The sequence below is a fragment of the Gobio gobio genome (assembly GCF_949357685.1).
Source record: "Gobio gobio genome assembly, chromosome: 13".
Lineage (NCBI taxonomy): Eukaryota > Metazoa > Chordata > Actinopteri > Cypriniformes > Gobionidae > Gobio > Gobio gobio.
The window spans coordinates 15,955,324-15,983,005 of NC_137106.1; the positions used below are offsets into that span (position 1 = coordinate 15,955,324).

General features: G+C 37.1%; 2 protein-coding genes across 3 annotated transcripts in view; both read right to left on the reverse strand.

Moving 5' to 3' along the window:
• Window positions 1-493: 493 nt before the first annotated feature.
• Window positions 494-18,918, reverse strand: foxg1a (forkhead box G1a). Of its 2 annotated transcripts, none has more exons than XM_079832808.1 (2): window positions 17,398-18,746; window positions 494-2,021 (listed from the first exon to the last, which is right to left on the reverse strand). In XM_079832808.1, exon 1 carries the CDS (start codon window positions 18,665-18,667, stop codon window positions 17,420-17,422), a length of 1,248 nt encoding a protein of 415 aa, XP_079688934.1. In that variant the 5' UTR covers window positions 18,668-18,746; the 3' UTR covers window positions 494-2,021; window positions 17,398-17,419. The 2 variants fall into 2 exon arrangements, with proteins under 2 accessions (XP_079688934.1, XP_079688933.1); XM_079832807.1 differs by lacking the exon at window positions 494-2,021 and adding an exon at window positions 6,536-7,022 and having other exon boundaries at window positions 17,398-18,918.
• Window positions 18,919-23,370: 4,452 nt separating this feature from the next.
• The window catches only part of sptbn5 (spectrin, beta, non-erythrocytic 5), a 28,675-nt gene continuing 24,363 nt past the window's right edge, over window positions 23,371-27,682 (reverse strand). Inside the window, exons 52-61 of the mRNA XM_079833992.1 lie at window positions 27,261-27,437; window positions 26,992-27,099; window positions 26,112-26,852; window positions 25,976-26,041; window positions 25,749-25,832; window positions 25,389-25,480; window positions 25,185-25,298; window positions 24,101-24,204; window positions 23,898-24,005; window positions 23,371-23,653 (exon numbers count right to left, since the gene is read on the reverse strand). Of these exons, the coding sequence (XP_079690118.1) occupies window positions 23,505-23,653; window positions 23,898-24,005; window positions 24,101-24,204; window positions 25,185-25,298; window positions 25,389-25,480; window positions 25,749-25,832; window positions 25,976-26,041; window positions 26,112-26,852; window positions 26,992-27,099; window positions 27,261-27,437 (1,743 nt within the window). The 3' untranslated portion in view covers window positions 23,371-23,504. The remainder of the gene's footprint in view (window positions 23,654-23,897; window positions 24,006-24,100; window positions 24,205-25,184; window positions 25,299-25,388; window positions 25,481-25,748; window positions 25,833-25,975; window positions 26,042-26,111; window positions 26,853-26,991; window positions 27,100-27,260; window positions 27,438-27,682) is intronic.

Consider the following 27,682-nt stretch of genomic DNA (forward strand, 5'->3'; position numbering starts at 1 on the left):
ATTTTGTGGTGAAATATCCATTTAGGGCCAGTATTAAGTAGTAAGTGTAGGTGTGCTCATTTATTTTAATTTTATATTTTGTACGTTTTAGAACACCTGTTTTGTTGTTGTTGACTGAGGCTTGCGATTATGTAGTTGATTTACTTTATTTATATACCTACCTATGTATGATTAAATATTGTGAATCATTTATGAATGTGTCCTAAAATATTGTGAAGACCATGCTGATTTCTCACTCATAACCCATCATTGAGAGGAAATGCATATTTTTGCATTACTTGTGGGCTTTATAGCAACTGAAACAATTATTACTTTAATTTAAAAATGATTTTTGCTTTTGTTCTTTGATATTTCATATGGATAAAGAAAATGGTTGAAAAGGAAATAGATTTGATGCACTTTATTTGTATATGCAACAAATATACAAACCTCACTCGGATAAATCACCTACTGATAACCCCTGGAAAATGACAACATGTCTGCAAGCTGTTATGATTCATCATTATATTTATTTGATCATAAATGTTACATTTTTTTAAACTGGTAGTGTCGAAGACATCACAAGTGTTTATGTACTGCAGCATTGCATGAGATACAGCTGTTATTCACAGCGCTAACAACCTTTACAATCACAAAGCGTGAACCTCGCAATCCTTCATTTTTATCCGAGTGATTTGAAATTCAAACATGTTGGACAACTTTTCAAGTACTCGGCCTGTTATTTTTAGGTAGCCTGTTATATCAGTTGGTTTCCAGATTTCCTGTAATTAAAGCCTGACTCAACTGATTTAAGACAAATGCTTTGAAAAGAAAGCACAAAACACTCATTTTGTCCTCTGGGTGGGATGCACAATTTTTTCAATTACAGGCTATTGTTGCTTGTTTGGTCTGTTCATATTCTTACTGTTGGTAATGGTAGGCCTAATTGTGGCTGTCAATGGTGTCTTCAGTTTTCATAAATATTCTCCTCAGTATAGACACTCATGCAAAAACTTTTGCCCTCACAATGTCAGTTACACCTCTGAGATGTCAGGTATATATTAATCTGTCACGCGGGGCTTTGAAGGTCACTTAATTACTCTCTAATCAGATGTATTTCAGTAGCTGAATGACAGATGTACACTATTCTTACTGATGTTATTCCATTAGTGGTCTTTCTGACACACTGGTTCCTCCTTCCATTACATGCACCAAATGATTGTCATTGCATGATAACCGCACAGGTGCTTTGTTACTGCAGCGCAGGTGCTTCTTGTGTGTTTGCAACCAGAGTAAAGATCAGCCAGGGCTTTGCAATAATAGCGGACAGCACAGCATCAGTTCACGTATGGGTAATACATGTATTATATTATAACAAAGCATTTGCGAATGTCCCATCGCCACATGTCTTCTATCCACCCCGACCGAACAGATCTCCCCCTCGTGACCTCACCAAAACTCCAAGCGCATTTGATTCATTATTTGTCTCTCCTACTCACAGATTAGCTGTCTGAAAACAGACACACATTGCGCGGCTCTTGTGTGTTCCAGCACATCTGTTTTGAATAAAGACTTCTCCTGTGGTCTTGCCCTTACTTAGCAAGACTCCCTGGTTGAATCCAAGTCCAATTTTCAGTATGACACCCTGAGGTATCGCTTACCGGACTTTAGTGGTGGAGCGGCGGCTCTTTGTGGCCAGCAGGTCGATATATGAGAGTGTTCCTGCTGGAGCTGGGCACAGGTGAAAGCAGTAGATTAAGATAATGAGACGAGTGAGGCTAGTCCTTGTGTCCCCTGCACACATTCAGCATGCGAGAAGGTGGTACAGTGTGTGTACTTTTTGCTGTTCTGTTAGAAAGATGTACCACAGGAAGAGGCCGTTGTGTACGTTGGCAGATAATAAGACAGGAAAGATTTGTTGTGAAAGGAAAGTGTGTCTCTGGGCACAACAATGTAACCGAAGGGACATTTTCAAGAAGCTGTCATAGAACGACTCATGTTGATTGACCACAAAATGATTTTTTTGGGGGGGTTATATGGCCCTGTGAAGGAAGGAAAGATGGATATTAAATTGAGTGTAATACACAATTGGAAGACATTGGTTTAATCTTTATCATCATTAAAACACTCATTAACCATCTCAAAAATGCACATGGAACAGAAAAACTATTTATGGAACCTTTTTCCACTATAAAGGTTCCATATGGACCTTGAAGGTTCTTCGTGGAACAATCAATAACCGTTATTTTTCAAGCGTGAATATTTACACATGAATTTGTTGTTGTTTTTAATATTCCATGCAGGAAAGAAAATGGATGCACTATTGAAACACCCAGAACAAATTCCACATACAGCAAACGCCCAACGCGGCCACCAGCTTCGACTCTTGTCAGTGTGCGTCTCGCCAACTGAAATAGCAGTGGTGTAAGGCTATTTCTATTTCAGCCGACCACGACAAAATCCAGTTCAGTGGAGAGCAGCTCTCCCTCGTTTTCGTGAGTCGACAATCATTGGAAGCGTGCACAACTTCGTAAGTGAGGGGTAAGAGCAGGTTGCCATGGCAGCCGCGTTCGGAGGAGAGCTGCAGATTGGCAGGAAAAAGCGTGTCAACAATTGCCCTGTTGCAGCGCGAGAGAGGAGCCGCTTCGGAGCCCTGGACTCCTGACGGCCCCGTGCCTCGCGCCTCAGCCACCCCATGCTGTTTAATAATATACATTCGCAGAAAGTGATTGATCTTGGACTGTGTGGTTAAGATCAGCAGTCAGAGACTTTCCATTTTCTTTCCTCAAAACTCTCCAAACAAACATAACTGCCGCAATTAGTAAACAAAGGTCTGTCTCCGCGATAGGAACGCTTAAACGAACGGGCAATATATTTTTTTAAACCGCGCGTGTCTTCACGCACAAGTTGACAAGCGGCGCAAAAACACACTTGTGTTTGTTTGACATATTAGAAGTAACAGAAACGGTTTATTTTGTCGACTTCAATTCGAAATTATCAAGCAATGTCAATTTAAAAAAGGGCTTATAAAAGAGTCCACGAGGCCCATTCTCTATGCAGTATTCCTACACTGCATCTGTAGCCTAGTAGTTCACTTGAAAATTATTCTTTTTTTTGGAATGTCCAGGAACGTCATCAAACACTTGATAAATGACCGTTGCAAAGTTATTTATTAATTATTTGACCCATGCTTATGATGAGTGAATTCCATGCTGCATTTTGCGCCCTTAACGACCACCGCGTGAAGAGGAAGCATTTCCAAAGATCCTTCCAAACGAATTAAGAGCGCAAATGAGGCCTTCCACCAATCCTTTGTAGTGTGCATTCCATGTCACCCCAAGGAAGTCATTTTGCCGCTAAGTAGGGCCTAACCTATTTTATGTTTGTTTTCATAAAGCGCTGCACATTTGAAATATTTGATGCAGGATAGATAGCTTAATTTGTATGACTGATTTTTTTATTTTTTTATTTGCATTTACCATGCTCTGTTATCAAGCCTAATATTTTGGGAACAAAAAATAAGAATAAAAATAAGAATAAAAAATAAAGCGACAATGACACGTGTCTGACGTATATTGAGGTGAATTCAGGTGAATAAAACCTGGCAGTCTACGTCGCAGGACACATCATCTTGACGGTTGTAGGCTATTTTGACAATAGTTTTTCGTTTACATTATCCTTGTTTTATGAATGTTGCAACCCAATGTTCTGTTTTGTTATGAGATAAAATAGCCTTCTATCCTTTGATTTTTTTTTCTTCTGTCTTTATTTTGCTGTATTTGTTCTCTGAGGTCGATTAAATCAAACGTGTCGATTAACGTTGGGCAATTCAGTGAATCGATACACAACTGCTTTGAAAATGGTCAGAAATATTTTTTCATAAAATGATGTCGACAAAACAGCCTGACTGTCCTCGGTACCGTGCAATCATTCCGGATTTTTACACCTTATAAACAAAGACGGGGGATTTTTCCTTTGTGTGCAGACAAGTGCGACTTATTTGCCATACACCTCGTCTCTTCCTGAACACTCTCGACTGAAACTGTGAATTTGCTGTCATCGGTCTAATCACGGTGGCATTGATTTTTGGGACTCTGGAGCTAGGCTATATCTGCCCTAATAGCCGTTCTAGTGCAATTGACTGGTCTGAGGATGACAGACTGTTCGTGTTGTTTATTTAAAAGCAAGGCAAAGGAATATGAATCATAATTGCTATAAACAACAGCAGCATGGCCATCAGCATGCAGAACTGTTCGGGTGAATAATTAAGGCTAATAAGATGCATGGAGGTAGCACATTTATAAAATGGACACCTGACACAAAAATAATCGATGCATATATAGGTGCTGAGTGTATCAGGGTGATCATCGATGGCGCTTTGTGATGCAGAATTGATCTGGGCCGAATAGCCTGAGAGGGGCGCAGTGGGGCTGCCGTTTGTTTAGTAAACTCCCATGAATCCAAGTAGATAATTACTCAGTAAAATTGTTGGCGAGGGCAGCCTGGGTTCCGTGTTCCACCCACCCAGAGGGCCGAATGAAAGTCTGCATCTCTTTATTTTCTCAAATGATCCAAAAACCATCGCAGCATGAGTAGGCCTACGAGGAGAGAGGTATTTTTATTTGTTGCATGAGGCGCGCAGGCCGTTGTGTTGAAACTGGGGCTCGAGCTCTGATCCGTGTTGGGTCTCTGCGACAGAAACAACACACAGGCTATGCATCTGCTCTCTTCCGATACCTCAATGATTATGTCATCATTCAGAGAATCACCCCAGAGCGTTTGTATCATTGTTGATTTATTTTGTTTGAATTATTCATGCATGACCTGAAGTAGATCCTTTTTGAAATTATTTTTTTTTATTTTTTTTGCAAAACTTATCTTTAGATAGATAGATAGATAGATAGATAGATAGATAGATAGATAGATAGATAGATAGATAGATAGATAGATAGATAGATAGATAGATAGATAGATAGATAGATAGATAGATAGATAGATTGATTGATTGATTGATTGATTGACCACAACGTAATATTGCATCTATTATTATTATTTATGTCAAGAAATGAAAGGTTGGGATGTCATTTTATTGATAATTTCTTGTAGACATTTGAATTGATTGATAAGGGCAATGAATGCATTAGAAATGATGTTATATTTGGACAGATCAGATTTTGTGGTGAGGAAATGTATGTAATAATATTAGTGCTGGGAAATCAATTAATCGCATCCAAAATAAAAGTTTGTATTTAAATAATATATGTGTGTGTACTGTGTATAATTATTATGTATATATAAATACATATGCATGCATGTATATATTTAAGGAATATTTTATATTTATATATAAAATATGTATATTTATATACAAGATAAACTATATAAATATATATAGGCTACAGTATACATGCACATATTTCTTAAATATATACATGAATAAGTGTGTATTTATTTATATATACATAATAATTATACACAGTACATGCCTGTATATATTTAAGAAAAAAATGTTTTATATATATATATATATATATATATATATATATATATATATATATATACACACACACACATATATTACAGTACATGCACATTTTTCTTAAATATACATGGAGTGTGTATTTATATATACATATAAACAGTACACACAATTCATGCAATTAATACAACTATAATGTATAATACAACATTTTATTTAAAAAAACATTGAAATGAATCATTGGATAGCTACAATGCACTTAAATGTTTTATATATATATATATATTTTTTTTTTTTTTAAATCCTGAAAGTAATTACATATAGTTACATTTACTGTTGACCCTTCCTCTACACCTCAACCCACCTTTAAACCTACCAAACCAGTCACTAACCTTACCCATATCCCACCTCGATAGCAGCAAAAGTGTTTTGCAATACACACAAAAAATACATTGTTCCTATTAATTTGTTATATATATATATTATTTCGAGGCATGTTTTTTTTCACACTTTTCCATTATGATGTTTTCTCACCTAAGAAAACAACGAAAAGCCCTCATTATCTCCTCCATGATGTATTCGTTCTCTTTGAATGAGACATGTGTTGTTTACTTTCAAAACTGTAGACAATAAAAGACACCCTCAAGATGATATCTCTGGAGACCTGTAATGTCTACAGTGAGTAAAGCCTTTGGGTGTTGAAAGTGTGCAAGCTTAAACCTCTCACATCACATGAGGGAAATGTGTCATGGCCTGATACATGTTTATTTTTATTTATTTTTTAAATAAATGCATGAGCTCTCATTAAAATAGCTGCTGTGACACTGGTCCATTGCATATACCCGTGTGTGTGTGTGTGTGTGTGTGTGTGTGTCTATGGAGACCTTTGTTCCAGGTTTCCTTAAGTATACAAGCTGCCAAACATGTTAAATATGATATTATTTATGCAAAATGCATCAGTTTCATTTCTGTCAGCAAACTGGCCAAGGGAAACATTTCAGGTAATACAAAAGAAGCTTCAGCGGTCATGCAAAGGCTTCTCTCCCCAAAGGAATCAATGACAACAGATATGTTTTTATCTCCCAAAGTAACAATTTACTGGGTCACAGTAGGGTCCTTCTTTACAGCAAAAACATTAGCAACAGAGGAATACTGTCTTGACAACAAACAAAATGTCACAAAACATTGCTTGTAAAATATAGAAAATATACAGATCTTCATATGCAAAGCAAATTGTTGCACAATGCCAATGTTTTATTTTCTATTTCATTTAAATTAATAAAGGTTGTCTAAAGAGAGAAAAATGAAATGCAAAACAATAGTCTTGGATTTGTACAATGCTTCTGTTTTCTTTTTCTTTCCTTTTTGTTCTGACAGCAATTTAATCAAACTGTGACTTCATGCCCTACTATTTGCAAATTGTATAGCACCTCTAAAACATAAAGGCAAAACATTTCACAAACAAGTTACATGGACCTTGATTACAACTGTAAACATTCTCAGCATGGGTGAGTAACGCATCACAGGGTGGATTCAGGCTACTGCAGCACACACTGCCAGACATCTAGGAGGAAGACAATGACAAATTTAAGACTGTTATTTCTCTTTTCAATTTATGCACATCCCTCTGCCCCCCCTCCCCTGTCTCTTTGGCACTAAGAGAAATGGTGACACAGTAACACTAACAGATGCCAGATCATTCATCATAAGGCAAGATAACAGTAATAAAGCTAAATTTACCTTACATTTAAAAAAAAAAAAAGAAAAGAAAAACATATGCTGCTAAAATTATACTGAGCGCACACTGACAATAGCGAATATAGAGCACCGCAAAACATCTTTAACACCTGTACATTTCAGACAAAGATCATAATGTAAGGACAAGTCAAAACTATTTAAATTCAATTAGGAATTTATTAAAATACACAAAACATTTTGAGTTCTATTATAAAGTAATATTTTATTAATGAGACGTGCTTTTTGTTGATGTAAAGAGCCAAATAAAACACATCCATGGTCATATACGGTAAGATTGATGGATTGATAAATTAAAGAAATGTATAATGGCAAAATAAGAGCAACAGAACATTCGTTTATTTTTGCCATTGTTCTGTCCCTGTGTAAATATATTCTTTAAATAAAATAAACAAAAAAAGATCTTCATTATTTTGATGGAAAATGTGTTTTCTGTCAGAAAGCAACGAATAACATATGACGGCCATCTCCACCTTTACACAAATTGGTTTCAAAATGCAACTCTGCCGAGTATTATAAAATAACATTCTCAATTCTAGTAATAGTGATGGTTATTGTCCATCAGTTTTACTTATGATGATTACTTCTGAGGATGCACAAGAATTTTCTGCCAAGGGTACCAATAACATTTAACTTTCACTATTTCTGACCACAATTTTACCTACATTATATCTCAATAGCCAATATTTAATATTTATACATAGAATAAGCTTGTCATTTTGCTAATACTAAATTCCAGATTGGTGTTCAATGTAGATGACCATATGCCACCAGCACCACCTTTATAGTCATGTCCAAATAATACGTGACAATCACTTTTCTTTCTTTTTCTCTGTCTCCTTCCCTTCCTCTGGTCCTCCTTGAAGTGCGGTCACTCTGACGAGTATGAATAGTGAAAACTATTCAACATGTCACGGGCTTGTGCACAAAGCATCAGAGGGACAGAGTAGAGGTCAATAGGAGGCACCTTAAACACCCTTATTTCCTCCCAGACTCTTAAGTCCTCAAACTCAAGTATTCGGACAACATGATTTATATAAATCGTCAAACTTCATGTATCACAATTTACTTGTGCACACTTTTACATGTAAAGTTTAACTTAAAATGAAGTACATCATTTTTGTTTTCGAAAAAAAGCACAAATCCTTATTTACCAAGGTGTTTAAGAACGTCACAGCACTCGATACTGGCATTATTGTTTCTTCAAAAGAATATCTCTTGCACCTCAAAGCAAACAGCCAGATTTTCTCACAATATCAATACTCCCATTTCCCCCTTATACCTTTATTTAACCTGGGAAAACTCTTAGAGAACAGTTTCTCTTTTGCGGTGGTGCCCTGGATGGAGGAGGGGTTAAGGGGACCAGAGTAACATGATGCAGCACTCAACTTGGGGTTAAGTGCTTTGCTCAGGTGCACAACGGCAGTACTATACACTAGGACCCTTCTGTTATCCATTCATTCTCTCTGGTGCCCCACTGGGGAATCAAACCCACAGACCCCCAGTTTGTAGTTGATAGCACTGTGTGCTCAGCTAGCTATAGACACGCATGCTCCCTCAGATCTCAGCATCTTTCCTCCCAGTCCGTCCTGTGGAATACCCCCTTGATCTTAGTCAACAATGCCACACAAATTAGAGCACCGATGGTTTGCAACCTCATCTCAAGTCCTTGTGCCCAAATCCTTTGGGCCTGTCTCTGTAACATTCTCAAACAATCAGGCATCTTAACACGTCTTCCTGCATACAATCTCCTGCAGGCTGGCAATGGAGAAGTTTGCCTTGTTTGTTGAGCAGCCAAAGTCTGGCTGTAAGGCACCATTTTTATCAGTATAAAGAGTCAGAAAGCGATGCACTGATAAGATGGGCACGGATGGCCCACATCTATCTGCTCTCTTTGGAACGATGCCACAGCTACCATTTAGAGTATTGTCCATTCATATATTTCACAGGTGTAAGGATGATCATCCAGAGCAGCTGTTACAGCCACCACGTTTTGCATGGCATTCAATCAGAATCTCACTCTTAAAAATAAAGGTTCCAAATGGGTGTTTTAGCATCAGACCAGCTTTCCTGTAGCTTAAACAGTGGAGCATGGCGCTAGCAACGCCAAGGTCATGGGTTCCATTCCCAGGGAAAGCAAGAATTGACAAAAGGTAAAATGTGTACCCTGAATGCGAAGCGTCTGCCAAATGCATAAATGTAAATGTAAATTTCTTAGTGTGAAGAACATTTTAAAATTCTAAAGAACCTTTAGTGCAAATGAAGGCTTCCATGAATGTTAAAGGTTCTTCATGGAACCGTCAAAGAATCTTTTATAGCTATTTAGGCTACTGAAGACAAACGACAGCAAGTGTCAAAGTACACACGTTTGCTGTTTACATGTTTGTTTGTTAGGGAAATATGATTAGCGTATTTTGGCGTCAAATACATAAGTCGTTTAAAAATAACCAACCGAGAGCATTGTCTTTATGGTAACCGCCTGCGCTGTTTGATCGCTACGACAATCGACAATTTCGCGAATCGGATGTAAACTCTTTAAATGATGACTTTTCACAACTAGGCAGGATATAGTCTCACACCCTGTACTCTGTAATCCGCGTGACGTTTATGTTAATATTTATTCCCCATCACGTAAGATGTCAAAGCACGCGCCGCATGCCACAGGGCTTTGGCACCTGTTTGTTCCGATTTATATGTCGCGTGAGTCTCTATGCGTTCAAAAATAATAATAATAATTCTCGCTCTCGCAAATGTTGTAAAATATTATGGCTCCAACAAATCCGCATGCATTTGCATCCGAGATGAACAAAGGAATGAAATTAGCAGAGGCAACGTTTTCCTCTCTGGTTAAGTTGGCTGTCTGTCAGCGGCAGCAGCGCCGTGTTCAAGGCATACTGATAAAAGAGGTGGGCGCATGCAGGGCTGTATGAATGAATCTGTGCGACACCATTGCAGACGAATAGTTGTACAAGATCCGAAAGTAATCTTGATATGTTTAACAAGCAGCCCAAAGCGAAGCCTGATAAATAATAAAGGAGCTTTTAGTGGATCCAATTTATGAAACATTAACTCTGGAGGCATAATGGAGTAATTAGTTTTATCTCACGTTGGATGTTATTGGACACTGCGCCGCTGAATGAAAACTTTTCTTTTCTGGCCCAACTGTAAAGACAACGGGGAGTAATTTTCTGCACCGGGAGAGAAGGGTGGTCTCTAATGCTGCTGGTGAGATCTGGATGTTCGGGTACAACACGGTGTTTATGTAGTACTCCCAAAAGTGTATCAAAGTTCGGATCCATGGAAATAAAAGAAATGTCAAACAAAACAAGCATTAGACTGCATAAAATAAAGTATGGACAAGGGAAACAGGTGAGGCTTTGTTTAGGTGGCTGAGGTAGATCAATATCTCGGCTTGCAGGCCAGGAATCTTGCCCGTTTTCCTCTAGCACTCTGCAGATCAGCTTACGGCTTGTAGACAGACTGTCGCCTATACCTCACTGACAGACAACCTGCCTCACCCCAAAAGAAGGAATAGGGAAATATCTTCATTCTCTTCTCGAAGAACCGGTCGAATTAGTTCGTCGGAATAATTCAAGAAGGAATCCTATAGGAATAGATTGAGTGAAATAATCTGTAAACGATGAGGCACAACATGGCTTTGTGGCTTTTCAACCTATAGGCCTACGCGTGTTTATGATGGGACCGTTTTAAAGGCCAGGCCCATCCTTCTCTGGGCCTCCTCCGCCTCCAACGAATAACTTCTCCGGTGTTTGTTTGTCTAGAACAATATGTGTATTCAAATAATAATACACATGTTTGTGATACGTATTGATTTACATTTTGCTTTCAGATATGGTCTTTCAGGACACCACAGCGTGCTGTCCATCAGACCGCGGGCGGAAGTCGAAGGAAATGATAGATGCATCTCTGCTTGATTGGCCAGACTGACAGCGAACGTCTTTCTTTCTTTCTGCTTTTGTCAGACCCAAATTTGGTTTATTTTGAAGATGGAACCTCCTCGTGGTACTTGATTTGCCAGTGCAACATTATTATTATTATTATTAGCCTATTGTTGTTCTCTCAAACAATGTATTGACATTAATTATTATTTTCACAATATTATATTCGTTGTTATTAGGCTACTGCATGTTTCTCCACAATACCATTTGATTTTAGAATTATATATATATATATATATATATATATATATATATATATATATATATATATATATATATATATATATATATATATATATATATTAAAGTAAAGTACAATGGGTTCATAAAAAACCCATGGGTGTATGTGTTTATAATCACAATTAGGATTGCTTGTGAAATCTCTAAATTATAATAAAATACAAAACATATTATTTTTGCCTGCAAATAATTTTGGAATATGTTTGTATGTAACCGAAGAGAAAGCTCTGGGCTATACATGAAGGTTGGTGTTGTACAGCATTTACAATATTTATATGAACGTTGTGTCACACATATCATGTCATATCAGAAAAAAGGCTGCTCAGACCTTGAAAATAATGACTAGTTTAAAAAGAAACTCACACTGATGTGACATCACAAATAAGAGCTTGTTGCATTAATCTATCAGTCGTTTCAGAGGCGCGAGCAAGAATTCATTACAATCAGCAGTCCTTTTTGTAAGCCTGTTGGTTCCGTTTCGGACACCCAACCCGCACTGGGAGTTTGCAATTTGATAGCACGAAGGCTGTGATTCCACGTATTGTCTCGAGGCTGCTTTTGATAGATAGTACTTTACAAGAGAAGGAGTGATGTCAGGTAACAAGAAGAATTTTGGCACCTGTTGGTAACGTTTAGGCCTAAATAAAACAGCTGTTTACTTAAATAATAAAAGTGTCAAAACAACAGTGGCAAAATAACATTTGCCTAATAGTTGCAGCAGCAGTAGTAGTATGAATAATAATTTAGGCTACTTAAAACAACTATATATATTTTTATTTTATTTATTATTATTATTATTATTATTTATTTATTCATTTTTTTCCATTAGCCTGAATGAATGATATTATGCATCATGCATCCCAGGTGGTGTTTGCTTCTTGTGACCAAATACACCAGACTAAACATATTGGTTTAGCGCATGTCTTTATTTGTCACACAATTCTCCAAAAAGCTTTGGGGTCTGTTATAAGACTGAACAAACGATACTAATGCTCAAACTTTCACAATTTATTGTAAAAAATAATTTAGAATTCGATTGAAAAAATGTGGATCCAAATTGCAGTCAAGTTCAAAACGATATTCAGTAAGATATTAGTTCTGATACGAAACATTCTACAGAAATGGCCTTGCGATGTTTTAACAGTAGGCTACCAGCAAATCTGTGACAAAACGATTCAACAAATAAATAAATAAATAAATAAATAGTGTCTTAACAGACAAAAACGTATTAGTCATCAAATACAGAACATGCGGTGAAATTACCGTTGCTTTATTTTCCCCATTTTACAGTGCTATTTTGCCATTGTGAATTTACATTATTTCGGATCATATGAGACAGCAATCAAGAATATTGGCAAAAATTATAAATTTAAAGTCATGAATTGAGAAATGAATTCATGGTCACTAGCACGCACGATTTAAGAGAGATAGAAATAAAGAGAGAGAGAGACAGGATGGGGAAATATGGGTAGGCTATAAATAACGGAGAACTGGGATGAACGGAGGCCAAGGGACACATGAGATCGCAATAACTTTATAGAAATCAAACTTTAAAAAAAGAAAGAACAAAAGAAAGAAAGATATAAATTTGTCTCTTTTTTTATTTATTAAAAAAAATGTAGGCTATATATGGCGCATCTTATTTTTGGTAGCTAATTCCATTGGGGTTAACTTCCATAGGACCCGGAACACAAAAGGTCTCTCAGTGGACACTCCATTGTGGTTAAAAAACTGTCGTAAAACAAGACGACATTTAGACCAAAGTTCATAAGCTACAAGCATTTAAATAAGAGTGATATTGCTCTTGAATCTCACAATAAGTCAAACAAGACGGGGTTTTTTTCACCAAAGAGACACGAAAAACATCTGATAATATTTTAATTCACAGGTAAAAATTTGACTTAAAAAAAAATCAATAATAGAGAAAGAAAATAAAAATAATTATACTATTGTCACTACGTGTGTTTTTGCTTGTTAGGCTATAAAAAGCTGCTTTATGATGCTTGTCATAAAATTATAACTAAAAGTATCTGGAATAATTCGAATTTTCTATTTAAAATGCACATTTCCGGAGAGACCATGAATGAGAAGAATTACATTTCGCTTTTAAGCAATCCAATTTCATCACGATACAAAGTTGTTTGTTTAACCCGACAGCTCCCTTCACTAAGTCGGGAGCTTTACACACACTCATTAAAACGATTATTCACGATCTGTCGAATGTTTTCTTTCACTTTAGCAAATATTTCACTACAATATAGACCGGGGAATACCACAAACCCTCTTCCAAAACAGACTGTTGACCCAAAGACAAAAGAAGATTAGCCTACTTGGTGTAATAGCAAGTAAACCTGGTTTTATATTGCTTAAGGAAGTCTTTTGTGTGTGTGTGTGTGTGTGTGTGTGTGTGGTGTGTGTGTGTGTGTGTGTGTGTGTGTGTGTGTGTGTGTGTGTGTGTGTGTGTGTGTGTGTGTGTGTGTGTGTGTGTGTGTGTGTGTAAAAAATAATAATAGAGCTGTAGGACACGATAGCCCAATTGTAGGCTATATTGTTCTGACAATAGTGTGATTTTTCTTTTATTTTTTATTATTTTATTTTAGCCTTCTTTATATTGTTAAAAGTAACAGCGTTAGATGTGCTTTTGATGTAGCCTAGCTGTTTTTATGAATTTACAAAAGGCCTAATAATAATAATAATAATAGGCTAATAACAATAATAATAACTAAACATTCCACATCTTCTTTGTGCATAAAATTGTTATAAAATATTAAGGCTGTTAAGTGGTTTAGTTGAGGCGAATTTCTGCATTATCGCTTGTGGGATTTGCTTGTAAATGATATTACAGTTCGTCTTGCCACAGGCAAAACTAAGTTTACAAGAGGCCATGTATTTTGCAAAGATATGAAGTTAATGTCACTACAGTTCTGCGTCATTCTAGCGCCCTCACTCTGTCTGGCTCGTATGGCTCATATTACTTCAAGAGAGGAAGCGTCCTTTGCATTTTACAAGTATTTTAATGGTTTAGAGTGGGATGAGCTTCGTTAAAGCTTCGTTTTTCCACACCATTATCCGTCGATTGGCCAGAGGGAATGACCATTTTAACACCGTTTTTATCACATATTCTACCCTGGCCTCTTCATAGGACTGTGATGACATTTTATAAGACAACCAATACTACGCAGCAAAATTAGGAGCCAATGAAGGATTTTTTTTTATTTTTTTTAACATACATTTAATGTGCAAACAGCAGAAGGGAATATTTAAGCACAAGCTGTCACACGTAAGATAATGAAGTGGAATATATGATCGTGTACAGGTACTAGCACTTTTTCAATTAGCTTCTGGTCATAGAGCTCAAATAATTATTTCAGTGTAATTTCATTAACATACCAAAATGCTTTATATTCAATCAGTGTTATTATTATTTATTTATTTTTACTTGTATAACGTATATGCGAAACCGCATGCATTGTGGAAAATGTATTGCAGTTTTCCTTTTGGTAATGTTGTAATGTTCTATTGTATTTGCAATTTCGTTAAATGCATTAATTCTAGAATACTGCGATATTACGATGATGATGATGTGCTCGCGGGCTGTCCCCGGTTCCCCCCACAGTCTCCCTGTGCCTCGGGGTAATAAGCAGAAACCACGCCTTTTGTGTAGCCTGAGACTAAACCCTGCTTACAAGATCTTGTCAAAAGACACAAAGGGAAAAAATAACTATTATTTCAAGTGCATTGCTTCATTAAATCTGCATAAATGTCTGTACAATTCGATACACGCGATTCGTCTTAAATATGGGTCCACACAGCGTCGAACCGAAAATAATTCCCTTGCAGACTCCAATTATTGGTGCGATTTTAGGCCTCGTTTCTGCTTCAGATTGATCGCAAATCTTTGTGTGTTGAAAACTCACGCTGTTGGCCGGAAGCAGATGCAAACCAATTAAACAAGCTCAGAACAAACAATCACTGCCCAAAGATCATCATTTTGCTGTCACTGATTCCCACTGAAAAAAAAATGCTTTGTTCATGATACTAGCCTTTAAACAAAAATCCGCCACATGATGCAAGCTCTGCTTTTGATGTAGAGAACACACAAACATATCATGTAGGGTAAAATAACATTAAAATGTACCGTATTTAAATTATTTAGCATCTATATAAATGTAGATTAAAAATAAGAGAGAACGAGAGCAGAAGATCCTACAATAGCTCCATTAAAAAAAATCATTTTGCATCTCAGCAAGTACACCAAGGTAAATTAGCGTGATATGAAATTTATACTTTTGCATTCTACTAGAAAAAAAATTTCTGCTTCTAATTTTGACCTCTGCTTTTTTGCTTTTGTTTTTGAGTGGTCACCCCGTTTAACATTTGAGCGATAGCATCTTTCGAGGAGATATTGAGTTCCACCGGTCTATTGTATAAGGCACAGAGGTTATTGCATTACGGTTGTGCACATTAGCACAACGTCTCTTTTAAAAACGGGAACAAATCCTTGGACTTTAAGTGTTGAAAGATAAGTTGTTACTCTGTACTATTGCAACTAATGACTGTATTGTTGGCGGAAAACAAGAGCTGATAGTGATTATCAGGCGTTATGCATGGCTCATATGGCCTACAACCAGGAGACTCTTGTAATAAACGTGTAATAAGCTACAGCAAAATATTTCAGAACAAAATAGCGTAGAATGACCCAAGGAAATGGAAGAATTTGATTGTCATGCACATTATTAAGGTCGGGTTGTTAGGCTTGCGATAGGAATATAGGCTACTAATAATATATCGTTTGCCATTGTTTGCTGTTTTTTTTTAGCTTATCGCTAAAGCAGCCAGGAGCCCAAATCATTTTCGTGTTTTGTTTTTTGTCCCCCTTTCCTTAAAAAAAAAAAAAATGTTTGTTTGTAACACATTGCAGGCCTAGGCCTTGAGATGTAGCCTACCCGCAAACTGTCGCTTAAATGTTTTATTAAACACCCTGTTTAGTTTAAATTCTCAGACAGCTATAGTTCTTCCAAATAAAGACAAAATGTTCGTAGTAAATGTACTTAGCCTACTTTTTTTATTTTGTTCGGTTAACAGTTTAAGCGACAAACACGGGCATAAGACCACAAAATCACAACCATGGAATTTAAAGACGACATAAACAATCACTCAATATTTTATGAGGCATTTACTCAACACGGGTTACACGTTCGCAAAGTTATAACCTATAATTACAACAGGTATTGACATTTCACTAATTACAAAAAGAATGTGACCTGCATGGTGGTGACCACATACAGTAAATATGCAAACACAAGCTAAAAGCATTCATTACGTCTGTCCCCTTCAGAACTGTCTGTAAAATTATGAATACTGAAAAAACTATATGTTTATGTTTGATTACCATTCTTTGGTCTACAAAGAAACTGTATTGTTAATATATGTAGGCTATAAAATGCACTATAGATGTATTATTCAGTCTGTATTATTAAATGAACAAAACAACAAGGAGCCACGGATTTGAACGGGCATTGTGCACTTATAGAACATATTTATTTAAAAAATGAAAATAAAACTTTGTGTTAATTTTTTTTGAAAAATCTCACCAGTGCGCTCATGACACGTGATAATACTGCAAACATGATGACTGGAGGTTGTTCTGTAATGTATTAGATATTTTAACATTTAAAATGAGACAAAACTGCAACCACTATTTAAATAAACATTCTAAAGTAATCATAATGCCTTTCCAGAAAGAAAAAAAACCCCTACGTTTTATCCTTTTTTAACTCTGGTCACATTGCACGTTGCTGACAGTGGAATAATAAACAGTTCCGCGACACTTGACGTTTGTATACAGTCAGAAATAAATGAATAATAATAATAATAATAATAATACAAAATACCTGGAATTCGGCTTGCATTGTCCGTTCATTCTCCGTAATTTTTTTCATTTATATATATTACAGTGTAAATTGGTGTAAAATGTTCACTTACAGTCTGATCCTGTGGATGCTAGTTAGTGTATAAGTGGATTTGATGTTGACCCTTGATTCTGATGTGTGAAGTAATCAGAAAGTCCGCTGGAAAGACCGGAGGAAAAACTGGGTAGGGAAGGCCTTAAGGAGTCACACGAGAGAGAGGAGGCCGTTTGCGGGGAGGAGGAAGAGGCGGCTCGGGAGCTCATGGACGTGCTGCTCTGGGAGGTCATGGATGGGTGAGGCACGTGGGGGAAGAAATAACTGGTCTGGCCCGCGAGCAGGTTAACTGAACACGGATTCAAAGAGTAGGTCCCGGAGCAGGGCACGGAGAGCCCACATGGCACTGAGGCGGCCAAAGCGGCCGCTGTGAGGTGGTGTGTGGCGTACGGAATCTCTCCATTCACGAGTCTGTCAACACTCAAGCCATTGGAGGCCGGGAAAGAGTGATTGTTCCCCAAACTGTTTTGAGTCAACATTGTGCTATAGGACATTGGGTGACTAGGGTAAGCCGACGACGTGCCGTTGTAACTCAACGCGCTGCTCGCCCTCGGATGGTGGAGTGAGAGGAACGGCGACATGGGCCAATATAAAGAGCCAGCTCTATCCATAAATGTCAGTCCGGTGGAAGTAAGCCTCGCGCCCCTTTTAAACGCCAGCTTTGCTCTAGAAGTGGTCGATCTCCGCCGAAGTTTGCCCGTCGTGCCGCCAATGAACACGTCGTCGCTGGAGGGGTCAAGCATCCAGTAGTTCCCCTTCCCGGGGTCATCGTAATGCCGGGGCACTTTGACAAAACACTTGTTTAAACTCAAGTTGTGTCTGATGGAATTCTGCCATCCCTGCTTGTTCTCCCGGTAGTACGGGAAATTTTTCATAATGAACTCGTAAATGCCGTTAAGGGTTAACCGCTTCTCCGGACTCTGCCGTATGGCCATCATAATCAAAGCGTTGTAGCTAAAAGGTGGTTTCTCGTACTTGCCGTTTTTCTTGTCGCCGTCTTTGCCTCCTTCGCCTTCTTTCGAGTCCCGTTTCTCTTCCTGCTTCTCCTTCTCGTCCGTGCAAGAGGAGTCGTGGGATGAATTGTCACTTTTAGCGCAAGTGTTCTCCGACTTTTGCTCCTGTACTTGGGCAGGTAAAGGAGTTTTCTCTTCTTCCTCGTGAACCGCTCTGTGGTGGTGTTGGTGGTGGTGGTGGTTGTCGCTTTGCACGGCTTCGGGAACCAGACTGTTTATACTGAACGATGATTTAGGAATCATTTTGACTTCTTTCCTTTCTCCCATATCCAACATCACAAGTAAGATAGAGTAGCAACAACCAGCAGCAGCAGCAGCAGCAGTTGGACTTCAAATCTCTTGCTCTGGCAACTCCTCTAATTAAAAAACACAAGAACTATTTCATGTTCCTTAAAAACACGTCGATATGAGACAGCTAGCTACAATTAATTACGGAGCCACAGACACTAAGCTGTAAAAAAATAGCTTGAACCTTTTAGAGACTGCAGCCAACCACAGCAGCATAAGTATTAACCGCGCAGCCAATCATTGAGCAGTTCTTAGCGCCTGCTCCAGTGCGTAAGGATACACACGATCCACCAATGCTCATGCCTAGTCAACAATGGCTTTCATTTCCCCAAGCAAACTCCTACCAAGAAAACAGACCACATAACCTCAATCAATTTTTTTTTTGATAATTGTAGAGTGCTGTTTCAACATATCCATGCGTCCTCAATTTGTTTTCATACCGCAGGGGGAAAAACAAAAGGGACTCAAAGGTAGCCACAGAAAACAGGTACTACTTCCTGTATCGGAAACGTATGCCTTTTTAATATAGCCTACATGGAGCTATACTGCACAAATAACATTTGATGATAATACTCGCTGAAGAGTGACATTATATTCGTAGCATTTGCATTATGTGTGTACCATTTCTGATAACGATAGGCTATATTTATCAACGCCGTTATTCGATCTCGTGTATATAGCCTATCGCATTTTAAAATATTTTTCTTAAAGCGTAAAGTCCGTACATAGCCTACGTTTATGTGAACGAGTTTAAACATAAACTACATTATTACGTTTATCCACATAGTAAGACGCTATAAGCATCGTTATTCCTGGCGTAGCCTATGTTAATAATCATGATATAACTATGAACAACATCATCGGCAGCAACAACTGAGGCTGTTGAAAATAACGAGATCTAATACAATACTATTTTTTACTTTTAACAATAATCACAACAATAATAATGCTAGCAATAAAGCTATAGATGATCATTTATTTATGGGTGTGTTTATAGGTTATTAATTTAATGTGATAAACCAAATGCATGCAGGTTTTTAGATATTCACCAGGCGTAAAGAAAACAATAACAGTGATGATCAGTATGAAAAGAAATAGTGAAAGAAATATCTAGTAGCCTGTTTGTAGAGGATAGAGTACTATCTTCCATTGAGACACAACAGGGAGCTCCCAACACACAAAATATATTTAGGAACAAGGCCCCAGGATATATATATATATATATATATATATATATATATATATATATATATATATATATATATATATATATATATATATATATTTTTTTTTTTTTAAATATATATATAGGCCTAAATAATATTTTTTATTTTTTTGAAATTCAGAAAATACCAAAAATCCATCATTGTTTTAAAATAATAATAGCCTAATAATAATAATAAATAAATAAATAAAATATATCTCATTAGGGCGCAAAAATAACCTCACTGATGCCGACATCAATTAGTTGCTTTATATTTACGGTTGAAGTTTCTCTAATGGAAGGGCTTATATGTGTGTATTTGTGCTGGGGACATTGCAGGGGGGTTGACTGAACAACAGACACACGCACGGCACACACGCATTCACATGTGCAAACAAATCGTACACAGAGACACACGCAAGCAAACAAACAAACAAACAAACAAACGGGCTACTGGATTCCCACAAGGTGGAATTTTGAGAATAAATTCAGAGGCAGGCCTGCATATAAACATAGTTTTAAATAAACATTTAAATAAATAAAATTAGGCTAATTTTGTCTTTACAAATTCTGCCTATTTTATCATAAATATTGTGTAATAAAAACACAAAATTATGTTTCCCCCCCCCCCCCCCCCCCCGAAACCTTTATGGTTTATTATTGAATAACCCAAATGCATTAACACACACCACTATGCGATATAATTTCACTTCATAATGGAAAGTTGAATCAGACATTTTATGGAGAACAGGCTACTTGAGAATTATTGGGCGACCTAACGTGTTTGTTGTTTCTATATAATAATATTTGTTGCATTGCAGACAGCAAAAACACAAAAATCTGGCACTATAGATGCACAGCCGGCATTATGACGGGCTATATTGCATATTTCAAACTATTTCTATCAATGCACAACACATTTTAATGTACTTTGATAACGCTATAGCCTACTGACCTTCCAAGCCGAAGGGAAAATAACAATTTGAGCGGATCATCATGTTTGGTTGGTTTTATAAATGGCACATGCTGTAGCCCACCTTCAACAAACAAGATGTTAATGTCTCATCGTCATTGGTACCAGAGGTACAAAAATATATTTTCGCGAGGGGAAAAAAAACAGGCAAGATCAAAGTATTTAGAAATAGGTAGGCGGATAAATGCATCATTTTCAAACTTCTCTCATTTGATTAGTTAACACATTTTTCTTTAAATAAGTGCATATAACTCGTTTTGATGGCACAATATAGGATACTATTGATATATTCTTAAGTCCATATCAAACACAAGCCTTTCGCCGTCACTGCAAAGTTCAGTTTGGTTTGCGATAGGCCATTAACAACAGGTACAGACCCGAGTCTAATATTATCATCCAAATGAGTTAGCCTACATTCGTGGGGCATTGTTGTAGGCTATTTGATTTACTTTTATAAATTGTCTAAAAATAAGCCTATAGGCTAAATCGGTAATTTCATTAGGCTATTGTATTCTATTAATATAAAAACTACGTGCTAACAATTTATAAACTATTGTGAGGGGGTTTATTTTTTTATCACTTATTTATTTTAGCTATTTATCTGCATTTAACCAATCTGAATGTATTGATATGCATGTGCAGCAGTGTAAAGTAAAGGTTGTACATAAGTATAAAAGATGTATAAAATATATTTTGCTTAATGCTTAATGAAATTATCATCACCAAATAATTGATTTGGGCTATAACATCACATCTTTTACCAGAGGCAGCAGCAGCAGTGCGTTTGTGTTAATGACAGTAGGCTGATAAAGTTATTTTTGCGCAGTGATGTGTTCTCTTCCTAAAAATGACTTAAATGTTTATGAACACGTCGCTCAAACAAACACAGTTGTCACTTACCTCGACAAACATACGCCTGTGTTGAAATGAGAACTGATAAACAGGGAGGTAATCCTGGACAAAATCAAACCTGTCTGTTAAAAGTGCAGCGTGTGTCTTTATTAGGACGCCCTCTAGCGGCGTGGGGAAATCTCGTAGGCGCGTAGATTTCCTTCAGATATCTTGGGAGAATTCACTTCTTTTCATTATAACAAAACAGAGATTTTTTTTTACCATTTTGTTTTCCAATAGGCTACTAAATAATTTACAAAATACAAAACCCGTGTTACACAGCTAGAGGGTTCAGTTTGTAAAGCCATGAAAGACATACCCTCTTCAATCTTGTCCTTTTACATTTTGTTGTGCAAGTATAAAAAATGCAAAGACTAAGAAAGCTTCAGGTTATTTAGTAACTTTAATGACATAAATACAATCTTGAGTTGAATAAAAATTTGACAGAGCTTCAAAACGGCATTTTATGCAGTCTTGAATCCTAATACAAGGTTGTAGGCTACAGCTAAAGTAAATTGACTGCTACTTACTATTGGAGATGGTGCCGTTCTGGGAGAGACAAAAAATAGATTTAAAAAAAATAGGCTACCGGTATATCAATAAAAAATAACCCGAGGTGTATTTATTCGTAATGTAAGTGCTGTTGCCAAATACTACCACAAAATTAAGTTGACCAAGTTTTCAATGACAATAAAAATTAAACCGTGCATAATCATATCATTTTATTTATGCATTATCGTTGCACAATATAGCATCATTGATAATAACAATAATACAAGTTTTGTGTTACAATAGTTTAAGGTTTTAAATATCCGATAATCTAGCCTATTTTTGTCTTTTACTGTGCCTAGATGTAAAATATGAAGATCACGTTTTTCTAAATTATCGCTAAAGATCAAATGTTTAAACAGCCTACACGATGGCAAATGAGGTACATTTTCTCAAGGACTGTGCGAACATTCGCGTTTCATAGTCTGTAGCGCCATCATGTGGTTCATTTAGTCATTGTGACGTTTGTCACTGCCAAAAAACGTAATGTAAATCTGAATAATGTATGATCTAATTGTATATAACGTAAACTATGTAGTGGTACCAAAAGTGTGTGATAAATTCATAATGGAGCAGATCAAAGCTTATACTATCAACCCAGTTTTTCTTCATGATGTGCTAAATCTAAGTGTATTGAAATAATTAATATATTTGAAATGTAATAATTATAGACTTTTGAACACAGTAAGCAGAGCTTTTTCGTTCTTGTAGAACAAAGACACTTGTGGCAATTATTGATCCTGCTTAAAGGCAAAAAACCATGAAACGTTCTGTCCCATTTTACCTGATGTCCCACTTTTGCTGAACCCACCCTCCCGGCTTTCATCTTCATCAGCACTACAATCCTTAAATAGAATACAATCAGAGCTAAGCACATGATTTTTATTCATATACCAAAATATATATATATATATATATATATATATATATATATATCTTCATTTCTTAAAACTGATTTTTTTTTAAACATTTGCATTCCAGCATTATTTGTGAACACTCATTTACTGCATATCTTTGCACATATTAAATTATTTGAGGTGTCATTCCACGTCTGTAATCCCAAAAAATGGCGTTAGATCAGCAGTATTAGTTTTAAAGAAGCCCAAATCTATCAAAGTATAATAATTACAATAGTGTGTAGTATTAGATTCAAATATAAATAGCCTTTAAAAGAACTGTGAAATCTGCTATTATGTAAAAAAAAAACATTATTTTTTGAAAAATTTCAAAAAGACACTCCTGCTTTTGGACTTGTCCCTGGCTCCATTCTCTGCCTCATATTGAGGTGGTGGAGGAGGTGGGGCGAACAGGGGAGGCTGGTTCCTCTGTAGACTTCTTGCATTTTGGGTCACACTCACTGAAGAGAAAACACCCACAGCAAATGCATCTCATGAGAGAGATTATAAATGTGATTATAATACATGACAAATCAATCTTTATCCAGCACATAAACATTAAACCGTCATTTTCATTTTGAATTTGAAAGTCATTTGATTAAACTGTGGCCCAAGCTCCGATACTAGAGACTAATTACCCTTCAGTAATTAGATTTTACAGCAACACTGTGAGACGCACGACTCTTTGGAGTTACGGGATCTCACCTGAGTCTTGGCTCTCTCCTCCGTCAGGGTAGCGGTGTTTGTTGTAATAAGTGTGGGGAGGTTTTGGTGGTGGCTCTCTCTCTGTCTCACAGCTCTCTGTGGCGTCTTCTGTTAATACGGATCCATGGTAAGTGTTAAGCAGAAGCGCACACATTGGCACACATAAGCGCACAGAAGTACTCAGGCTCTGTTTGTTCTCTCACCCTTTTCCTGTTTCGTCTTTGTGGTGGAGACTTGTGTGTCAGATGTGTCGGCTGGCACAGACTCGCACTGCTCTGTGCTTTCTCTACTTGCTTCTGTGTTAATTCTGTGTGGGGACAAACATGACAATCATATGAGCATGTGAGAAAACCTTGTTGTCCGATAATCACATTTTTTCAGTGACTGATACAGTAGAACTGATCAAAGACAAATAAGATTAATATCTTAGTACTCTTTCTGTTCATATTGGTTTCATATGCTTTTGAAAAACCATGAAATCAACTAAAGTTTCCGTTTAATATCCAGCTAGTACAGATTAATATATTTCTTTACACCTTGAATATATGTGAGTGTATACTATCAAGAATTATTGATTTATAAATATTAAATTTTTTGGGTTGGACCCATGTGACATGTAAAACCTAAAGTAACCTTGCCTTGTCATAAAAAGGTCAAATTATTTTTAAAGAGACGTATTGCCCTTGACATTTATATTATATCTCTCTATTATATATATATTTTTTATGCATGTTTTTACAGCAATACTTTCAGATGGTTGCATCACATTGAGTTTTATTTAGAGGACAAAAGTTTTTCCAATATTGATTATCAGTGAGGTAGTTTTGTTAATATATAAACTATGAAATTTCAAGATGTTGTAGTCAGCAATATATTTATTTTTTGAAAGAGATTAATACTTTTGTTCAGCAAGAATGGATTAAATGGATCTAATGAATCTAATGTTACAAAAGTTTTGCATTTCACAAATGCTTTTCCTTTGAATTTTCTATTAATCAAAGAATCCTTTCCACAAAAATATTAAGCAGCACAAATGTTTTCAACATTGATAATAAGAAAGCAAATCAGCATATTAGAATTATTTCTGAAGTAATGATGCTGAAAATTCAGCTTTACCATCACATGAGTAAATTACATTTTAAAATATTATAAATAATTTTTCTTTATTATGATATCACCTAAACATTTTTGTCTTAATACTCCCCAAAATATAAAAATGAATTTCAATAAAAAAAATAAAAACAGTACATAGGTGTTTGTTTAGAATAAATTTGTATATGGTGTTACCCAGGACTTTCTGAAGACATTGTTGGATTTGTGCAATTCTGAAGCTCCTTCAACCACTTTTGCTGTTCTTCTTGAGATGAGGCGGCAAACAGATACTGACTGCCATCACTCAACCTAAACCAGAGAGTGAAACAGATTATAGATTTTGTTTTTATCTGAAATGTGAGCAGATGTTTCTTTTTCACGGCAGGTGGCATAACTCACATGAGTTTGAATGTGTGCTCCTTTCTTCTGTAGTAAGGATTGTTTTTACAAACGGCTCCTGCCAATGTGATCGGTGGCCAACGTGTACAATTCTGTATTAAATGACATGGATTAAAGAGGGAAAAGAATCCACAAGGTCCACCACAGAAACATTTCCTTAAATTGATATAAACATTTCCTTAATTGCATCTTAATGCATTTTATGGTGAACTCACAGATGTAGGGTTGTCTGTAGAAAAATAATTGCCCTGTCTGTCTGGATATATAGTTAATTAATATTAAACAGACCCTCTTTCACTAGCGCATCCAGCCAAGTATATGTGTGTGTGTGAGACCATGTTATGAGTGTGTGAGCCATACCTCACTGGCGGCATCTTGGTCTTTAAACAGATTGAGTGTCTCCTCTTCCAGTAGTGCATAGACTGTTTCCCAGTGATCCAAGCCCTGATCCAAACCAACAGATCAATGTTACACCATTAAGTGCTCTTACAGAAACAAAACCACACTATAAACAAAGAAGTGGAGCTAAGGATGTCAGAGAGAGCTTTTTAATCAATATCACCATTGGTGTTGGTTGGAAAGCTTACTTTATTTCCACCTTGCTTCAGTTTAATCTCCAAGGTTCCCTCCATTTTGGCACGCCCTTCTCTGATCTAAAAAGATACACAAATTGCAGACCAAAACGGCAGATACTTAAACGAAAAAGGACAAAAAAGTGTTTACCTTGGTGGCAACAGTTGAGATGGCTATTGAAGAGTTAGTAGAAGAGGGCGCTTGCACTTCTTCTGGGTCTGAAAGGGAAGACGGAGGAGATGACTGAGGGTTTTCTAGTGGGGTGGAAGGGGGAAGGTTTCTTTCCTCTGAGCTTTGGTTGTCGACCATTTCTGCATCTTTGGAGGGTGGCTCAGGAGGTTTTGATGCAGGAGGACCCAAAATCTCTTTATCAGGGGTAGATGGTTTCAGACGCCTAGGAGTGATCCTTGGTTTGGCAATGACACTGAGGGAGGGTTCGGTCTGTCTCGGAGTATCAACCTCATCTTCAGATGTGGTGTGGTCAGTCTTGGGGACATTGTGTGAATAATGGGGTTTGTAAACAGAACTAGAAGCTTCTGAGGAGTTGAGGCTGTCCAGAACAGAAGTGGACGGTTTGTCGATATCTCTATCGCTGCTGCTGCTGCTGTTGCTCCTGAGGCCTGATGCCACTCGTGACACCACAGATGAGTCGGTTTTACCACTGCTGCTTCTCCGCAGGATGGCAGACCTGGCTGTAGGGACTTGCGAGGGTGTGGATGAATTATCACTCTTACCACCGCTGTTCCTTAGGACAGGACTGGTCAGTGAGGGACGTGGGAGCAACGCAGGACGCTCAGATGTCTTTCTCTTTAGTGAAGTTACATGAATGGGCTTGTCCCTGCTGCTGTCTGTACTGTCACCTCGTTGCATTTCTTTTATCTTCTTTTCTCTCTGGGAGAGCAAAGAGAGAGCAGACAAAGGGGGAATCGAAACTGATTCATGTGAATGTTTGCATTCTTTAAAAGCGTGAAACTGCTTTTGAGCTTTATTTGAAAGGGTTGTTAAATATTCTGTATTTGCCGCTTTCTACCTGTGTTCTTCTGGCTTGAAGGGCATTAAATCTCTCACTCTGGGCTTGAATCATGGCTTCCAGATCCTCTTGCTTCTTCATTAACTCCATAACATCTGATACTGAGTCCTGTCCACAAATTCGATACAAGTAGATTTCATGAAGCTGTTGTTTTAAAAAGCTAATGGGAGGATTATGCTGTTTACAAATATGTAAATCATTTTCCCAATTCCCCAAATTCATTTAAAACAAGAATAAATCAGTAAACCATAAACCGTGGACATCCTCACCCCATAGTCCTCTGCTCTGAGCGTGCTCTCATAGGTGTTGAGCCAGTGCTCGGCCTGCTCCAGCTCTCTCTGCAGCTGCTGCAGTTCAAGGTCTTCCTGATACTGAGCTTTCCTTTCAGCCCAGGCCTCCAGAACCCGCACCTCCAACTCCTGGAGCTGCACAAGACGATCCTCCAGCTGCAAAGACACATTTTTTTAAAGACTTTTCATCTGCTGTGACGTACAAACAGCTGATTATGTTTTGTAAAGAGAATGTTTCATTGAAACTTTTCTAAATCTACCCGAATTACGTTTTAGACCTTAAAATTAAAATTTCAAAGTAGATTAAAACACTAGACACCATACACTTGCCCACTTTGTAAATGTTAAACGAAAAACTGCACTTCACACACTAAACAACTAACGATCACAACACTATCGGA